This window comes from Vipera berus (assembly GCF_964194415.1).
Source record: "Vipera berus genome assembly, chromosome: 1".
In the NCBI taxonomy this organism is placed as follows: domain Eukaryota; kingdom Metazoa; phylum Chordata; class Lepidosauria; order Squamata; family Viperidae; genus Vipera; species Vipera berus.
Genome location: NC_138202.1, coordinates 107,946,565 through 107,961,195, shown reverse-complemented (window position 1 = coordinate 107,961,195; position 14,631 = coordinate 107,946,565). Strand labels below are relative to the sequence as shown.

Here is a 14,631-nt window from a genome sequence, read left to right as displayed (position 1 = left end):
AGATAGAGTGGCAGCAGAAGCCTTTTGACCAAAACCCCATAGGGGGCTGCAAATGGGCAATTGGGTTTGGGCCAGGAACTATGGTCATGGGAATCTTTGGGTTCCTGGTAAAATTACCAAAGCATCTGGTCCCCTATCTTATGAAGTGGGGCTGGAGGGAATGGCCACTAAGTGAGGACTGCATCATAAGTCCCTCCCAAGGTCCTCAAACTTGTGGCCAAGCTAGTCCTCACTTGGACTATCAGGACTTTTCCTTCATAACCGATGAGGAACCAGATGGAGAAGTGCGGAGTCCAGGAATGCAACACGGATCCCCTGAAGGAGCAATCCAACCGGACTTCAGCAACCGCTGTGCCTACTCTGATGATCAGTCTGCTCTGGGGTGGGCCAACCTGGAGAGGCCAGCCAGAGAGCATCTAATCCCCTTGACTCAGGAGCAACAAGGGACATGGGTCTACCCAGCCCACTGGGTAAGCTGGTAGACCACAAAGTGACTGGAACTCTGAGACATTCCTCTAGGGCACACAAGCCTCCTTCATATCTTGCTGATTATGTTGTAAAATAAAGATCTATAATGTTGTTGTATTGCAACTTGCCACTGTACTTCAGAAACTGGGAGTTATGATGTTAACTGTCTAGTGTGCCGTGAATGAAGGCCTATTCATTCAGATGCTATGATGATAACTGTCTAGTGTGCTGTCAATGAAGCCTATTCATTCAAATGCTGTAAGTTAACCTTGTAACCTATATGGCTTTATTTTTTATTGTTTTGATAATTGTATTAAGACTAAATTGTGTTACAATATTGTCTGATCTAAGAGGGGAGGGGTGTTATGTATTGGGCTCAATGGTAATACCACATGGGTTGCTGGAGCAGCTAACCTAGGTCATCTTGAGCACCTGAGAAGAAAATAATTGCTAACTGATTCCCTTTCATTTCTCTCTTTGTTTTCCTCCATCATCTTCCATGTATATTTATATATAGAAATGTAACATTTGTATAGTATCCTTAATAGAACTGGGTTCAGGTTAGAGGTGCCCAGTCCTTCTGCTCAGTGGGACAAGGAAACTTCAGTGATAAAAAGGAGAGGAAATCAGAAAAAGAATAAAGCAATGCTCCCTTCCATTTGCTTGTATTCCATACTAGGATCTCCCTTTTAGTTAACAGTGTTCTAGAGGCTTGTGCATCTCTGTACTGAATTGCAATGGATCATAAGTTTGGAATGCAGTCTGTATATTTTGAAGGCCAATTGCTGGACTCGGGCCAGTTGTGTTTAAGTGATTTTTTCCTCTCTTCCTTTATTAATGAATGGCAGAGAAGAGTCATTTTTTATCTTCCTCCCTCCCACCATCTCTCTCTCTCTCTCTCTCTCTCTCTCTCTCTCTCTCTCTCTCTCTCTCTCTCTCTCTCTCTCTCTCTCTCTCTCTCTCCCTTCCTCCCTCCCTCCCTCTCTCTCTCTCTCTCTCTCTCTCCCACACACACACACACACACACACACACAAACACCACACAAAATAAAACATGCATTTCAGCTTTAGTGAACTGCAAATGTATCAAGTGATTTGCTTGCTTCAGTTTTAATTGTCTGTGTGAATTAGTGTTTAGCGATGGGAAAATTTTCTGGTGACCTTGCTAGGGAACACTCAGAAGTCCACTGATAGGCTATTTGTTGGTAAGTTTTAAAGGTAGAATTTGGACCTGCTGGTTATTTAAGAGCAAACTCCTTTTTCCCCTGAGGCAAATTTAAAAGCGAGATAGTGTCTTTTTTATATTCTTGATCCGGTTCTTGCTGGTATTATCCAAATGTCAATGTCAAAGGTAGCTTCCCCAATGCAATTATTTCAGACACACACACACACCATGCCCAGCTTTATTACCCTCAGTCCCTTTTACCCACAGTTCCAGACCCTTTAGTCTTCATTCCTCGCCCTTCCTATGCATTTGGGCAAGTCCTGTTTCTAAGAGGCTGTTCTGCTCTGAGCCATCCCTGCTGTAAGAAATCCAGCCTCAAAGTTTGTGGCCTCCTTGCCTTCTGGAATCTTCTATCTGAGATTTAGTTTGCACAGTAAACCATGATTTGTTTAACAAAGGGATGCCAAATATATTACACTTCATTGATTTATACAACACTGTAAGCCAGGGGTGTCAAACTCAATTTCATTGAGGGCCGCATCAGCATTGCGGTTGCCCTCAAGGGGCAGGGTGGGCGTGGCCTACTGGGTGGGTGTGGCCTACTGGGTGGGCGTGGCTAGAATGCATATGGCCTACTGAGTGGGCATGGCCAGCTCTACATCGTTCGCATCAAGGGTGCCTATGGGGGCCTGGGCAGGAGTGGGACAGATCTGAGGGTCTCTGGCAGAAGGAGGGTCTCTGGGCCAGGGCCAAGGCAGTGGGGGCCGTTCCCTCACTGTTTCCAGGATGGCTTCGCAGGCCACATGAAACCACTTCGCGGGCCGGATCCGGCCCCCGGACCTTGTGTTTGACATGTCTGCTGTAAGCCCTGCTTTACAGATCAGAATGGCTGAGTTCACAAAATATACTGAACATAAATGGCTTTCTCCCTTCCTTTACCTTCATTTCTGAATGATATGTAGAAGTGACTCAGGCATCCTTGATTCATTAAGTGCCTTTTCTTTGATCCCTGTGCCATTGTGAGGGAACAGAAATGGGTCGGAATGTAGAGGATAGCCTTCCTTCTCCATCTTTACATTTTCCTGATGCCTCAGATAACTGTGGGGCAGGGCAAATGGTGAAACATTTGTCATGTTCCACATATGTACCTATATCAGATGTTGGGATACAAGTAAAGGACCTATGTACCTGTATCAGATACTGGGATGCAAGCATAATTGCTGTATTTATGTGACAATGTCATCATACCTGTTTTCATTTTGGTCTCATTGTAGCTTGCTGTAGATACCTTTGAAAATCCCAATGTTTCTGAAAGAAACCAAGTTGTGAAATGTTCCCTTAAAATGATAATGTTAATTATAAAGCAACTGTCTTAGTATGATTTGTAGGCTTAGCTTATGCAATATATCACCAGGCTACATTTGGGGACTAAAGAATAATTTCTAACATTAGGAAGATCAATGTTTTGGAGGGGAGCAAGGGTGAGGAAGTAATGAAGGCATGTGGCAGCATCAAGAGGCAAGCTCTGCCCTTGTGCACTTGCAGACAACATTGCATCTCAAGTACAACATGGCAGTACTTGTCATAATGCCACCATGCATATCACTCTGGTTAGGACCAGAAACCTACATTTTTTACATAAACAGACACAATGTTCATAACTTTCTGTATGAACCTGGTGGTGTTCAACATCCTTTTTTCCCCTCATGTTCCAGGATTGATGGGAAGCCTTCTAAAACCTCAGAACTGGAAGAAGATGAAGGCTTTAGTGACTGGTCCCAAAAACTTGAACAGCGCAAGCAGCAATGGGGAGGAGAGGGAATGCAAGAAGGGGACCAAATTCACCAAGGGGAATGCAGAGAAGCTCAACAAGCAGAACCTATACAGGGTGAAGAAAGGTAGGGAATCTTTTTCACTGCTTGAAAGGAAGTAGTAACTAAACATGAACCAACCAGAAAACCTGGAAGAAACGCAGCAGGTTTCTTGAACTTTGAAATAAGACCCACTCAACTTGCTCCAGATATGGCATACTGTGTGTATGCTCCAAACATACAATACTATATTCTGCAAACCAGGCAGATTTCTGTTTAACATTCATGTTAGCTTGGTCAAATGCAGCCTAGCCTGACCAACTGCCATGCCATGGCTATAGTCACATGTCAACCTTAACTTGGTTAATTTTCCTATGATTAGTCAATTAAACCCACTTTTCTGGTTTTATACAACTTATTTAACCATAAGCTAAGCACCTTGATTAGGGGTGGGAGAGCTACAATATACTCGACAACAGTGTGGTGGTTAACTTGCAGCTTGGTATGTTCTGCAAACAGAACCAAAGAAATTGCCTGGAACAATGAAACAGCCTGATTGTTTCCGTGTTGTTATCAAATTTATTTATTGTCAAAATTTGTTGTCTCCCATCTCACAGTTTGAAACAACTCTGAGTGGTATATTGTAGAGATTGGTTTGTTTTTCTTAAATGGTTCTTAACAGAAGTCCTTTACCTTTAAAAACTTCATGACTAGGAAGAACGTTAATCAAACTATAATTAAATATTTAAGTCACCTGGGCAATTCCTTTCCCGGTGGTAAAAGCATAGAGCATTTGCCAGGGAAGAAGACGCCAACCCAGGCTTAAGGTAGGCTAAAAGAATCTTATATGACTATATTACTAGCTTCATAAACAAGAAAAATTTCCATATATTAGTAAAGTCACCTTCCACTAATCTTAGCCATGTAGTTGCCTTAAAAATTCCAGGTCTTCCTTTAGTATGTAAGTCATTTTTTTAAAAAAAATATTGCCTCTACTTAGTGGCTAAAGGTACAAAACAGTATCTTCTTTTGCTCCAGGTCAACCTAAGTGCTCCTCAGCAATTAGAGAGGTTTTGGAAATAGCAAAGAAAAAAGTCTTAGCTCTTGTGATCTGCAAGCTTTGTCTTAGTATGTTGTATGAATGTAGTTAGTTGTAGTTTATTCCACAACCTGTGGTTAATCATAAGATGCACTTCAACTGTTGGTGCAGGGGTCTTCAAACTTGACCCTTTGATGACTTGTGGACTTCAACTCCCAGAATTCCTCAGCCAGCGTGCCTGGCTGAGGAATTCTGGGAGTTGAAGTCCACAAGTCATCAAAGGGCCAGGTTTGAAGACCCCTGTGTTGGTGCTTCTCAAATGATTATGTGTGGAACTAACTTGCAGTATGTATGTTTGTGAATTTACTTGCATGATTGATAAATTTGCAGGCATTAATTTTGCCATCCCATCTTTTTTATAAAAATATAGTTGCATACAAACATGTGTTTGCAGTAGTAAATTATTTCAACTGGTAGAAGAAAAATGTAGAACACCTGCCACAGCTGAGAGCAAAGGAGGAGGAAGGGAGTTATCATTTTTAACTGAGGGAATGCATTTAGGAAGGACAAAACTTAAATTTTCTACTTTGTGGACTCAATTGAAAGTGAGTAGATTCCTACAGCGTGTTTTCTAAATTGTATTTCTATTTCAAGGCCTTTAGTAAGATACCTTCAATTTTATCACCCCCATGTTTCCCAATCTCATGATTTTATTTTTAGAGTTTCTGGGGAAAAAAAGTTCTGTAATTTCAAATGTTAAAGCAATGATGTCATTAGATTTTTCTAATCTAAAGGAAGATTTTTCCTTTGGAAAACTTAATTCATTGTGCTTAAGTTTCTTTTGGGGTCCTTTTTCCCTTTTATAATGATCCAGGAATTGTGTACATTAAGCAAAATTTCTCCTACACATGATATAGATGCAAATTCAAGCAGCTCTTCTTCCAAACTTCTCTGGTTAACTCATTTTCTTCAGCAAATAAAGAACTGGATAAGCTCCACCATCCTTTTTCTGTTGTGTTGCAGGCACTGGTTTTATTTTTAGATTTCTTTTCAATATCTTCAAATTTACTTCAGTGAAACTGAACAAGCAATCATTTTTAGCAGGGTTGCACATTTGCACTAACCTAAGAATACCACACACACAAAACAGACTGCTGAGAAATGATTCAGGAAGCAATTATTTGAAGCAACTGTTTGGATAAGGGTGAGGAGAAAGAATTAAAAGGAACTGCTGCTTCTGCTCAGGAAGACAGAGCAGAAACTGATACAGTTTTAAGTTTGAAGTTGGTTTTTACTTACCCCTTGAAGAAATTCCTTTAATGAAATAAAGCAATGACTCTGAAATTAAAATCCCCCTGGAGAATTGGTGAACAAGGTTTGGGCAAACAGTATTCCATGCTATCCCACTCCATTCTGTCCCCAGTATGGTATTTGTGAGTCGTCCTATGTCCATTTTCATTAAAAAAAAATCAAACTTATTAAACTGTCATGTTACAGCTTAATATCTCTATTTCCATGAATTTTGGAATTAAAAAACATTCTTAAAAATAAAGATGATAGACTTCAGTCCTTTGCTTGTTTTGGATGTGGCCTTATGTACCATTCACTACCTTGGCAAATGAAATCAGCTTTTCAAATTGTATTGCTGAATTGGGTGAATGAAAATATATTGAAAGGAATGATTTGGAATTTGGAACCAACCAGATGTTCTTTTCACAGAGTACATGTGATATAGTGGTTAAGGCACCCAGCTAGAAACTGGGAGACTGCGAGTTCTAGTCCCACCTTAGGTACAAAGCCAGCTGGCTGATCTTGGGCTAGTTGCATACTCTTAGCCAGAGGAAGCAAGCAATGGCAAATCTCTTCTGAAAAGTTTGCCAAGAAAACTACAGGGACTTCTATAGGCAGTCTCCAGGGGTCAATGATAACTCAAAGGCACCAAAGAGGGAAAATAGTTTAATGTCAATGACTCAAAACAGACCAGGTGTCTCATAAATATAGTGACATAGTTTGTCTTTTTTTCCTTAGTAATGTAACTCAATATAATGGTCTTCTTCAGAATATGCTTTGTAGGTTGCAAATGATTTTTTTTTTGTTAACTTGGTCCATAATTCATGTGGGTTTTGCTTTTGATCTAGGCGGGGGAAGATAGTCAAAACATTAAGCTGTCATGTTACAGCTTAATATCTCTATTTCCATGAATTTTGGAATTAAAAAATAGTCAAAACAGTACATCTAAGATACAACTAGCATTCAACAGAATAATTTGGCAGGTGCATTTGTTTTGCATGTTCTCTCGCAGTAATGTGCTGCTCTTTAGAATAGTTCGAAGAAACTATATAAATACAGTATAATATTTTGTACTGCCTACATGCATGCCCAGATGTTTCTGGTATGGACATTGTGGGTCAGATGCTAGTTAAGTCAACTTCAATTTAGTTTTTACATGCAAAAGTAATTATATAAGCAAGCTCCAAGTAATGGCACTTAGGTTTAGGAAATGGAAATAGGAAATGATTTGAGGGACAAATGTGATGCTTGAATTTTCCTTGATAAATTATAGCACTATTCCATGGGGCTAGATGTCTTAAATGAACTCAAACTCTTCTTTTACAAGGTAGAAAACTGGTAGTGAATTTTCTACTGTCATAAACAGCTTATGCCTTCTATGCCCTTGAAAATCATAAAATAGGATTTGGAAAGCCTTGTGCAGGCCACATGTGTATTAGCTGAACCTATTCTGGTTCAAAAATTTCTAATTATTTTAAATGCATTAGTGCCAACTTCGAGGAGAAATGAAGCTTGTGTGACTTTCAAGTATAGCTTATCTTTCAGAACTGTAGTAGTTTGTAGTGAAAGCAAAAAGTTTGCTATTAATATTGGCTGATGGGGATCTAATTGCTATAGAGTGATGCAGAATTACTGTGTAAAAATGTCTTTGAATGAGACTATTTCAGTTACTCAAATAACACTGTAGACCAGATTTGTATTAAATGCTAGGTTTATGCCCAAGTCTGAAATACTTTGGAGTAGCAATTACAAACTCCTTAGCTATAGAAGAGCAATTCCTGCTTGTTTTAAAATAGTACAAGTTTCTTATTAATGCATGGATGTAGATTTACATTGGAAGACAAACATGGAGTTTTGTTCCAAGCTAGCAGGGGGTGAGGTGGGGCATTAAATTATGTTCGTGTTTTTGCCCTTAAGTTGTTAAGATTTATTAAGCCAGAGCCTATCTTCAGTCAGATGGCTTTTCCTTTCCTACCCATTAGTGCTTTGCATTGAATTGGCTTTTAGAGGGAGCTTTCATTCTAAGCAGTAACACAGATTGTGTCCTTCTCTGGTGAAGTATGATCCAAAGGCCACACCACAGTTTGGTCCCATGTCACTGGATGACTGTAATCGTAATTGGAAGCAGGCTAGAGATTTCCAGCTGTAAACTTCTGCCCATGCTGATCTCCATCTCAAACTTTTTCAGCCAGGGTGCCTTTTTTTGTTTTTGTTTTTTGGCTGAAGGCTCCACTCATCCTTTGAGTTGGTGGGATTCAGCCAGTTTGCACCAGTTCAGTAGAACTGGTAATTAATTTTTTGGTGCCCAGGCCCAGAATGGACTTCCAGAAGTGGCATCCACACCAAGAACCAGTTGTTCACATATCTGAATCCCACCACTGCTTTGAGTGCTATGCTGCAGGCCACTCTCCCCCAAAATCAGTGGGTTGGAATTGGCTGAAAAGCAAAGTGATAATAATGACGATCATCACATTAATTATAATGAATAGGTTCTAGTTATGTTTTAATGTTTCCTTTCTATCATATTAAACATTATAATTGGATTACCTCTTTTAGAGCAGGGCTTTTCAACCAGTGGTACGGTTACCACCTGTGGTACATTGGCACCTGGCAGGTGGTATGTGACCATCCTAAAAAGTGGTAGCGGGGGAGGGGAATATGCTGAACTGGTGGCAGCACCGCACAAGCCTGAGCGAGAGATGGCTGGAGCTGCAGGGCTGTCAGGGCTCAATGGAAGCTCCAGGATCAGTGCCAGGCTCCAGCTGGAGCTTGGCACTAATCCTGGCACTTCTGAGCCCAGAAGGCAGGTGTCTTGCTCGGCTGTAGCTTGGGGGGCACTTTTTTCAATGCCATTGTAACTTCAAACAGTCACTAAGCGAACTGTTGTAAGTCAAGGACTACCTGTACTTCATCAAGTCATCAAGTTTTTGACACCTTGCTAGGCGACTGGTGGTACTCGGATGTTGCCATATCCTAAAAGTGGTACGGTAGGTGAAAAGGTTGAAAAGCCCTGTTTTAGAGGTCACAGTAAAGCCAGTAAATGTAAATTCCCCATTGGAAAAAAAATATTCTTGCACAATGAAGAAAGACATTTGGATACTCTCCTATGGGTGTCCAGGTGATTATGTTATACCTGGGAATTAATGTCTGTTACCTGCAGGATATCACTTGCTCCACATAAATATTTCCAAAATCCTTTTTACTATGCATGAATAATTGTCTTGGCTATTATAATATTCAGCCTTCACAGATACACTTCCACTTCATCAAGCAATTGCTTTCCTAAAAAATCAAACGGGTAGAAATTATTGTCTTTTAAATGAGTAAAGTAAGCTTTATTTATGATTTTTAAAAAAATATTAAAAACTGCACTTCTTTCTTAAAGAGAAAAGGTCATTTGGCCTTTCTCCTCTTAATTTTTCCCACTTGCCGATTCTCTCTCCTAGGACACCAAGGCACTCCTACGGGGAAGAAGAGGGCAATCTGAAGGAAGCAGAAGTGATGCTGGAGCAAGTCCATCTGGATGAGGAGTCTCCCACCTTCATCCGATTTGAAACCGGACCGTCCAATTTCCTCAAGTTTGTTTCTACTTCAACTTCAGAAGATCAGCCTGAAGCAGAGCTGGAGCAACAGCAGCAGCAGCAGCAGCTTAGGGAAACCTTGGAGCTGGGAGAAGGGAATCAGCATGCTGAGGACCAGCTCCAAGAAGAGAACATTACAGAAGAGAATAAGCCTGAGGAAGAGGAAGAAAACCAAAAGGTCAGAGAGAAAAAAATTCTGCCATCATTCATTCATTCATTCATTCATTCATTCATTCATTCATTCATTCATTCATTTATTTATTTATTTATTTATTTATTTATTTATTTATTTATTTATTTATTTATTTATTTGATTTCTATACCGCCCTATTCCCGAAGGACTCAGGGCGGTTTACAGGGCAAAGTTAAAACAGTTAAAACAGTACAAAGGTTAAGATGAAGTTAAAATTAAAATAGGATTAAATAACAATAGTCCAAATGTAAAATTTAAATTTAAAATTTAAAAATATAAAACCCCTCAGTCCAGGCCAGATAAATCAAACAACCTTCTTTTCCCCTCCTCCTTTGTATCTGAGTTTGAGTGGTCATAAAATGAAAGATGCATTTCTAAAAAAAAAAGGCATCTTTCAAGTATCCTTACTACATTTTCCAAACTGAAGCTGTCCAGTTGAATGATAAGAAGCTAAGAAACATAATTTTAGCCGAAGATGGCCATTCTTTATATATATATATATAAGTTTTTTATTGATTTTTTTCATACATTGTTCGACAAATATGCTGTCTGAGTTTACATTCACGAATACAAGTTTAATTCCTAATCTTTTATTCTTTCCTCTAGCCATTGATAAAGTAAGTCCCAAGTTTGATAATATTCCGTTTCTTCTTTTTCCATCTCCACGCATTCTAGTATTTTTTAAATTATTTCTTCATCTGATGGTATTTCTTCATTTTTCCAATACTGCACAAATATAATTCTTGCCACTGTTGGTACGTGTAAAATCAAATATATGTTTTGTTTATCAGTCTTTTCTGGCATTATACCTAATAAAAAAAGTTCAGGTTTAAAATCTACATATTTTCCCAACATCTTTTCTAGCCACGTATACATTTTTTTCCAATAACTCTTTGCTTTGGCACATGTCCACCAAACATGGTAATAAGTACCTGACTTATGTTTGCATTTCCGACATCCATCTGACATGTTTTTAAACATTTTTGCTAATCTTGCTGGTGGCAAGTGCCAGAAGATGACCATTCTTTTCTTATGCCTGCGAATGAAGGGGCTAAAATGAAAAGGGAGTAGCTGGACAATACAGAAAATGGTCAAAAGAAGGCTAGGAGAAAGCCAAATTCTAAACACATGTATGACTTTATATTCTACTGCCATTAAACAGTGAAAATGGTATAAAGTTTTCTGCCTGAGCAGGAGGTTGGACTAGAAGACCTCCAAGGTCCCTTCCAATTCTGTTATTCTATATTCTAAATTAGCAAATTATAAGAGAAGGATGAAAGTTTCCAATCCTTGTCAACCCAAGTCTTAATCTGGTCATTAAGCAAGGACTACCTGCAGTGCAAATTCAGCCATTGTAACTTATAAATAATTATATATGGCTTAGCACAATATAACTTAGTGTGATACAAAAATATCCAAGTATTTTATCTTGATAAAACTCAGGTTTTTAAAATTTTTGGTAGAGAGTATTTGAGAGAAATGGCATAGAACTGGGAATGGGCTCAATATATGTGTGAAAAATGGTTGTAGCGGATCTAGTAGTATATGTTTGAAAAGCAAATTAAAAAGAAGCAGGAAAATGAGATTTTAGATTGCATTTGTAGGAATATGACTATCTTAAAAATGTACTGGTGAAATATAACAGAAAAAGAATATGGTATTAAAATATTGATTAAAATGAACTAAAAACTATGTGCTATTGATATAACACTCATTCCTATGGTATATTATTAAATCTAGCAACACAGAACTCCATCTTATTAGTGTTAAAATATTTTCTAGTCATTTAAAAATTGACAATACAACTCTTGAAGCTACTCTTCAACATCAAGAGTGTAATTTTTCCCCATATATATATATGTGTGTGTGTGTGTGTGTAGATCTTTGGTCATTCGGGTTTTTCCCCACGTAGAATTGAAGGTATAAGAGCAACGTTTCGACGAAATCTCATCCGTCATCCTCAGGCTGGTGGCTTCAGCTTCGTTCTTCTGGGAGAAGTGTGTGGTAGTGGCTGTTTGTTCCTCTTTTTTAAACTAGTTTAAACTCTTCAAAACGTTGCTCTTATACCTTCAATTCTACGTGGGGGAAAAAACCCGAATGACCAAAGATCTACATACAAACACCCACGAAAACCTCAGAAAACACACACACACACACACACACATATATATATATATATATATATATATATATATATATATATATATATATATATATATATATATATATATAAAGGAATATATATATATATATATATATATATATATATATATATATATATATATATATATATATATATATATATATATATATATATATATATATATATATATATATATATCAAATGCTTGTTAACTATTTAGATTACCTTGGTAGGCCCCAAACATGGGACAAATCTTTATTTCCTGTTTCAGCCTATCATGAAGGCCATCAAACAGGCAGTAGTCACACCGGTGACAGCTCATATATTTGTGTAAATTGCTAACAAAGAATTAAGGGAGACTGATATGCATTTCAAACTTATTAGTTTTCATCAGTCAGCCATACCCTTCTGAGATTCGAACCTGGGCTGATTGCACATTAAGCAGTTGTTTTTACCTCTAGGCCACAGGATCTCTCTCGCTTTGTTAGCTTGAGAAGCAAGGGGAGATATGTGTCAAATGCTTGTTAACTATTTAGATTACCTTGGTAGGCCCCAAACATGGGACAAATCTTTATTTCCTGTTTCAGCCTATCATGAAGGCCATCGAACAGGCAGTAGTCACACCGGTGACAGCTCATATATTTGTGTAAATTGCTAACAAAGAATTAAGGGAGACTGATATGCATTTCAAACTTATTAGTTTTCATCAGTCAGCCATACCCTTCTGAGGTTCGAACCTGGGCTGATTGCACATTAGGCAGTTGTTTTTACCTCTAGGCCACAGGATCTCTCTTGCTTTGTTAGCTTGAGAAGCAAGGGGAGATATGTGTCAAATGCTTGTTAACTATTTAGATTACCTTGGTAGGCCCCAAACATGGGACAAATCTTTATTTCCTGTTTCAGCCTATCATGTAAAAATCTAAATCTAAATAGTTAAAAATCTAAATAGTTAACAAGCATTTTGAACTCTTGCTTTGATAAAGCCAAAGTTCTGTATAAAATTTGATAAAAGAAGTGCTTTGAAACTTGCACAAGGACAACAGATTTCTCTGCTGTTACTTAGACAAGATTCCCTTCCCAGGATTCTGTGCTAGCTTGAAAATAACATGTGGCTGGGCTGTTTTAAATGTGTTTGTGGCAGAGTTTGTGCTTATGCATATTCCAGTCCATTTGAATGATGCCTAGCCCTACTAGGAATAGCTGAACATTGAAGCCCTTAATGTAGGAGAATCAGGTTCTGTCTCCCATCTCCATCTCAGATCTTCAAACCCTGCATAAGTTGCTTCCATAAATACTTCAGATTCAGTTTTCCAAGAAAGCAACTAGACTAGAAAATCTGCAAGACTCTCTCCAACTTCATACTAAACAAGCTTTTTTGAAAGCCAGGATTTTTTTAATTAAGTCAAAAGTAGCTGCAACTACATGAAAGAGTAAGCTATAAACCATGTAAACAAAGCCACAGGCTTTGTTCATAAACAAATCCACAGACTCGCTTCACATCTGTCAGACCAAGCCAAACTTAACTACGTGCTGATTTCCCGTGACATACTGTATGGTTAAACATGCTGAGGTGGGTTCTTCTTAGCATGTTGTTGCTTTGTTGTGTTGACTGAGACAAGAGAGAAATTGATTACATTGAGCAAATGCTCCCCTTTTATGCATTTTTTTCCCTCCAGGTCAAGGAAAGATGGCAATATGAGCAAGAAGAGGTCCCAGAAAAACAAAGAATCCCAAGTAATTCCAGTCAGGAAGAGGAATGTCAAGGTCCTTTAAGCCCAACATTAAAGGTATGCACTGAGTCGTGTAGGAAGGCATGGGAAATCCCGACTAACAGATCAGTTTATAACCACAAGCCCAAAGCCTTATAGAAGTGATCAAAGTAGAGGAATACCCCCAAAAGTTTTCTTTCCATGCAATCAAGCTCAACAAGGTTTGTCATTTGAGGACTTTGAATGGTATGCTAAGCCCTATTTGAGGAGGGAGTTACAAGAGTTTTTAAGGGGGTAGAATAAGTACTTTAAGCATATCTATGTTTTCCTGTCAAATCCCCTAAATGTCTGGCAGCATAAGAAAGGCAGCAAAATCTTGGCCCTGCCCATTCTTTTTTGGAAAGGAAGCTGGCACCAACTCGCACTTTGTATTTTTCCTCAAGGCAACTGTCCAATGAGGCTGTTGTTTATGTTTTTTAGATCACGGACAGAACTGAATCCCTGAACCGATCTGTGCAGAAAAGGTAATTTCTGATGAAATAACGAGTGTTCCAAGCTGTATGGCCTTTGTCCTTTCAGTGGGCTACTGGTAGCTGTCTCTAAGCAATTTTGTTTTCTGGAAACAATCTTGCCAAGTAACTAAAGACAGAGGTAAAATCTGTTATAACAACATGAGTTGTTCAGTTCAGCAGTATATGTTCAATAAAATGAGATTAAAATAAGAAACTTTTAAAATGCCGCTTCAAATGCCAAATACGGTGTACAAGAATGTGGATAACATTTAGTAGAAAGCTCGAGTTATGATGCCCCATATTGAAAGAGCTTTGCTGTCAGCTCTGCAAATTATTCAGAATGATGCTTTGTTCATGATCATTGTGTGTCTTAAAGGTCACTTTTCAATGTGTTGAGCTGCAGAAAATATTTCCTGTTAAGGCATTTTCTCCATCTCTCCAGTATTCTATTATGCATTCCTTCTAGGCATTCAGAATTTATCAAACAAGTTAAAAATGTTCATTGGAATTTACCGAACCCTAATCAGGGTTCAGTCAACAAATCACTCTGAATTGTTGCTGCCACTTGTTCTTCTTGTGTATGTTTATATAACGTATTAAGCTCTAGTTTACTTCACTAAAGGCTATCAAATGAACTCCTTTTGATACAGATACAGTCAGTGCTTTTTTTGTAAAAGAAAAAGGTGCCGGAACTCACACATGTTATTCAACCCGCCTTGC

General features: G+C 38.5%; 1 protein-coding gene across 4 annotated transcripts in view; it reads left to right on the top strand.

The window, feature by feature from the left end:
* LSP1 (lymphocyte specific protein 1) overlaps positions 1-14,631 on the top strand; it is a 120,223-nt gene that overhangs the window by 75,553 nt on the left and 30,039 nt on the right. For 3 of the 4 annotated variants that reach the window (XM_081331846.1, XM_081331845.1, XM_081331847.1), the window contains exons 3-6: positions 3,349-3,531; positions 9,220-9,532; positions 13,367-13,477; positions 13,880-13,923. In XM_081331846.1, the coding sequence (XP_081187972.1) occupies positions 3,349-3,531; positions 9,220-9,532; positions 13,367-13,477; positions 13,880-13,923 (651 nt within the window). The remainder of the gene's footprint in view (positions 1-3,348; positions 3,532-9,219; positions 9,533-13,366; positions 13,478-13,879; positions 13,924-14,631) is intronic. The other variant, XM_081331848.1, reaches the window with a different exon arrangement.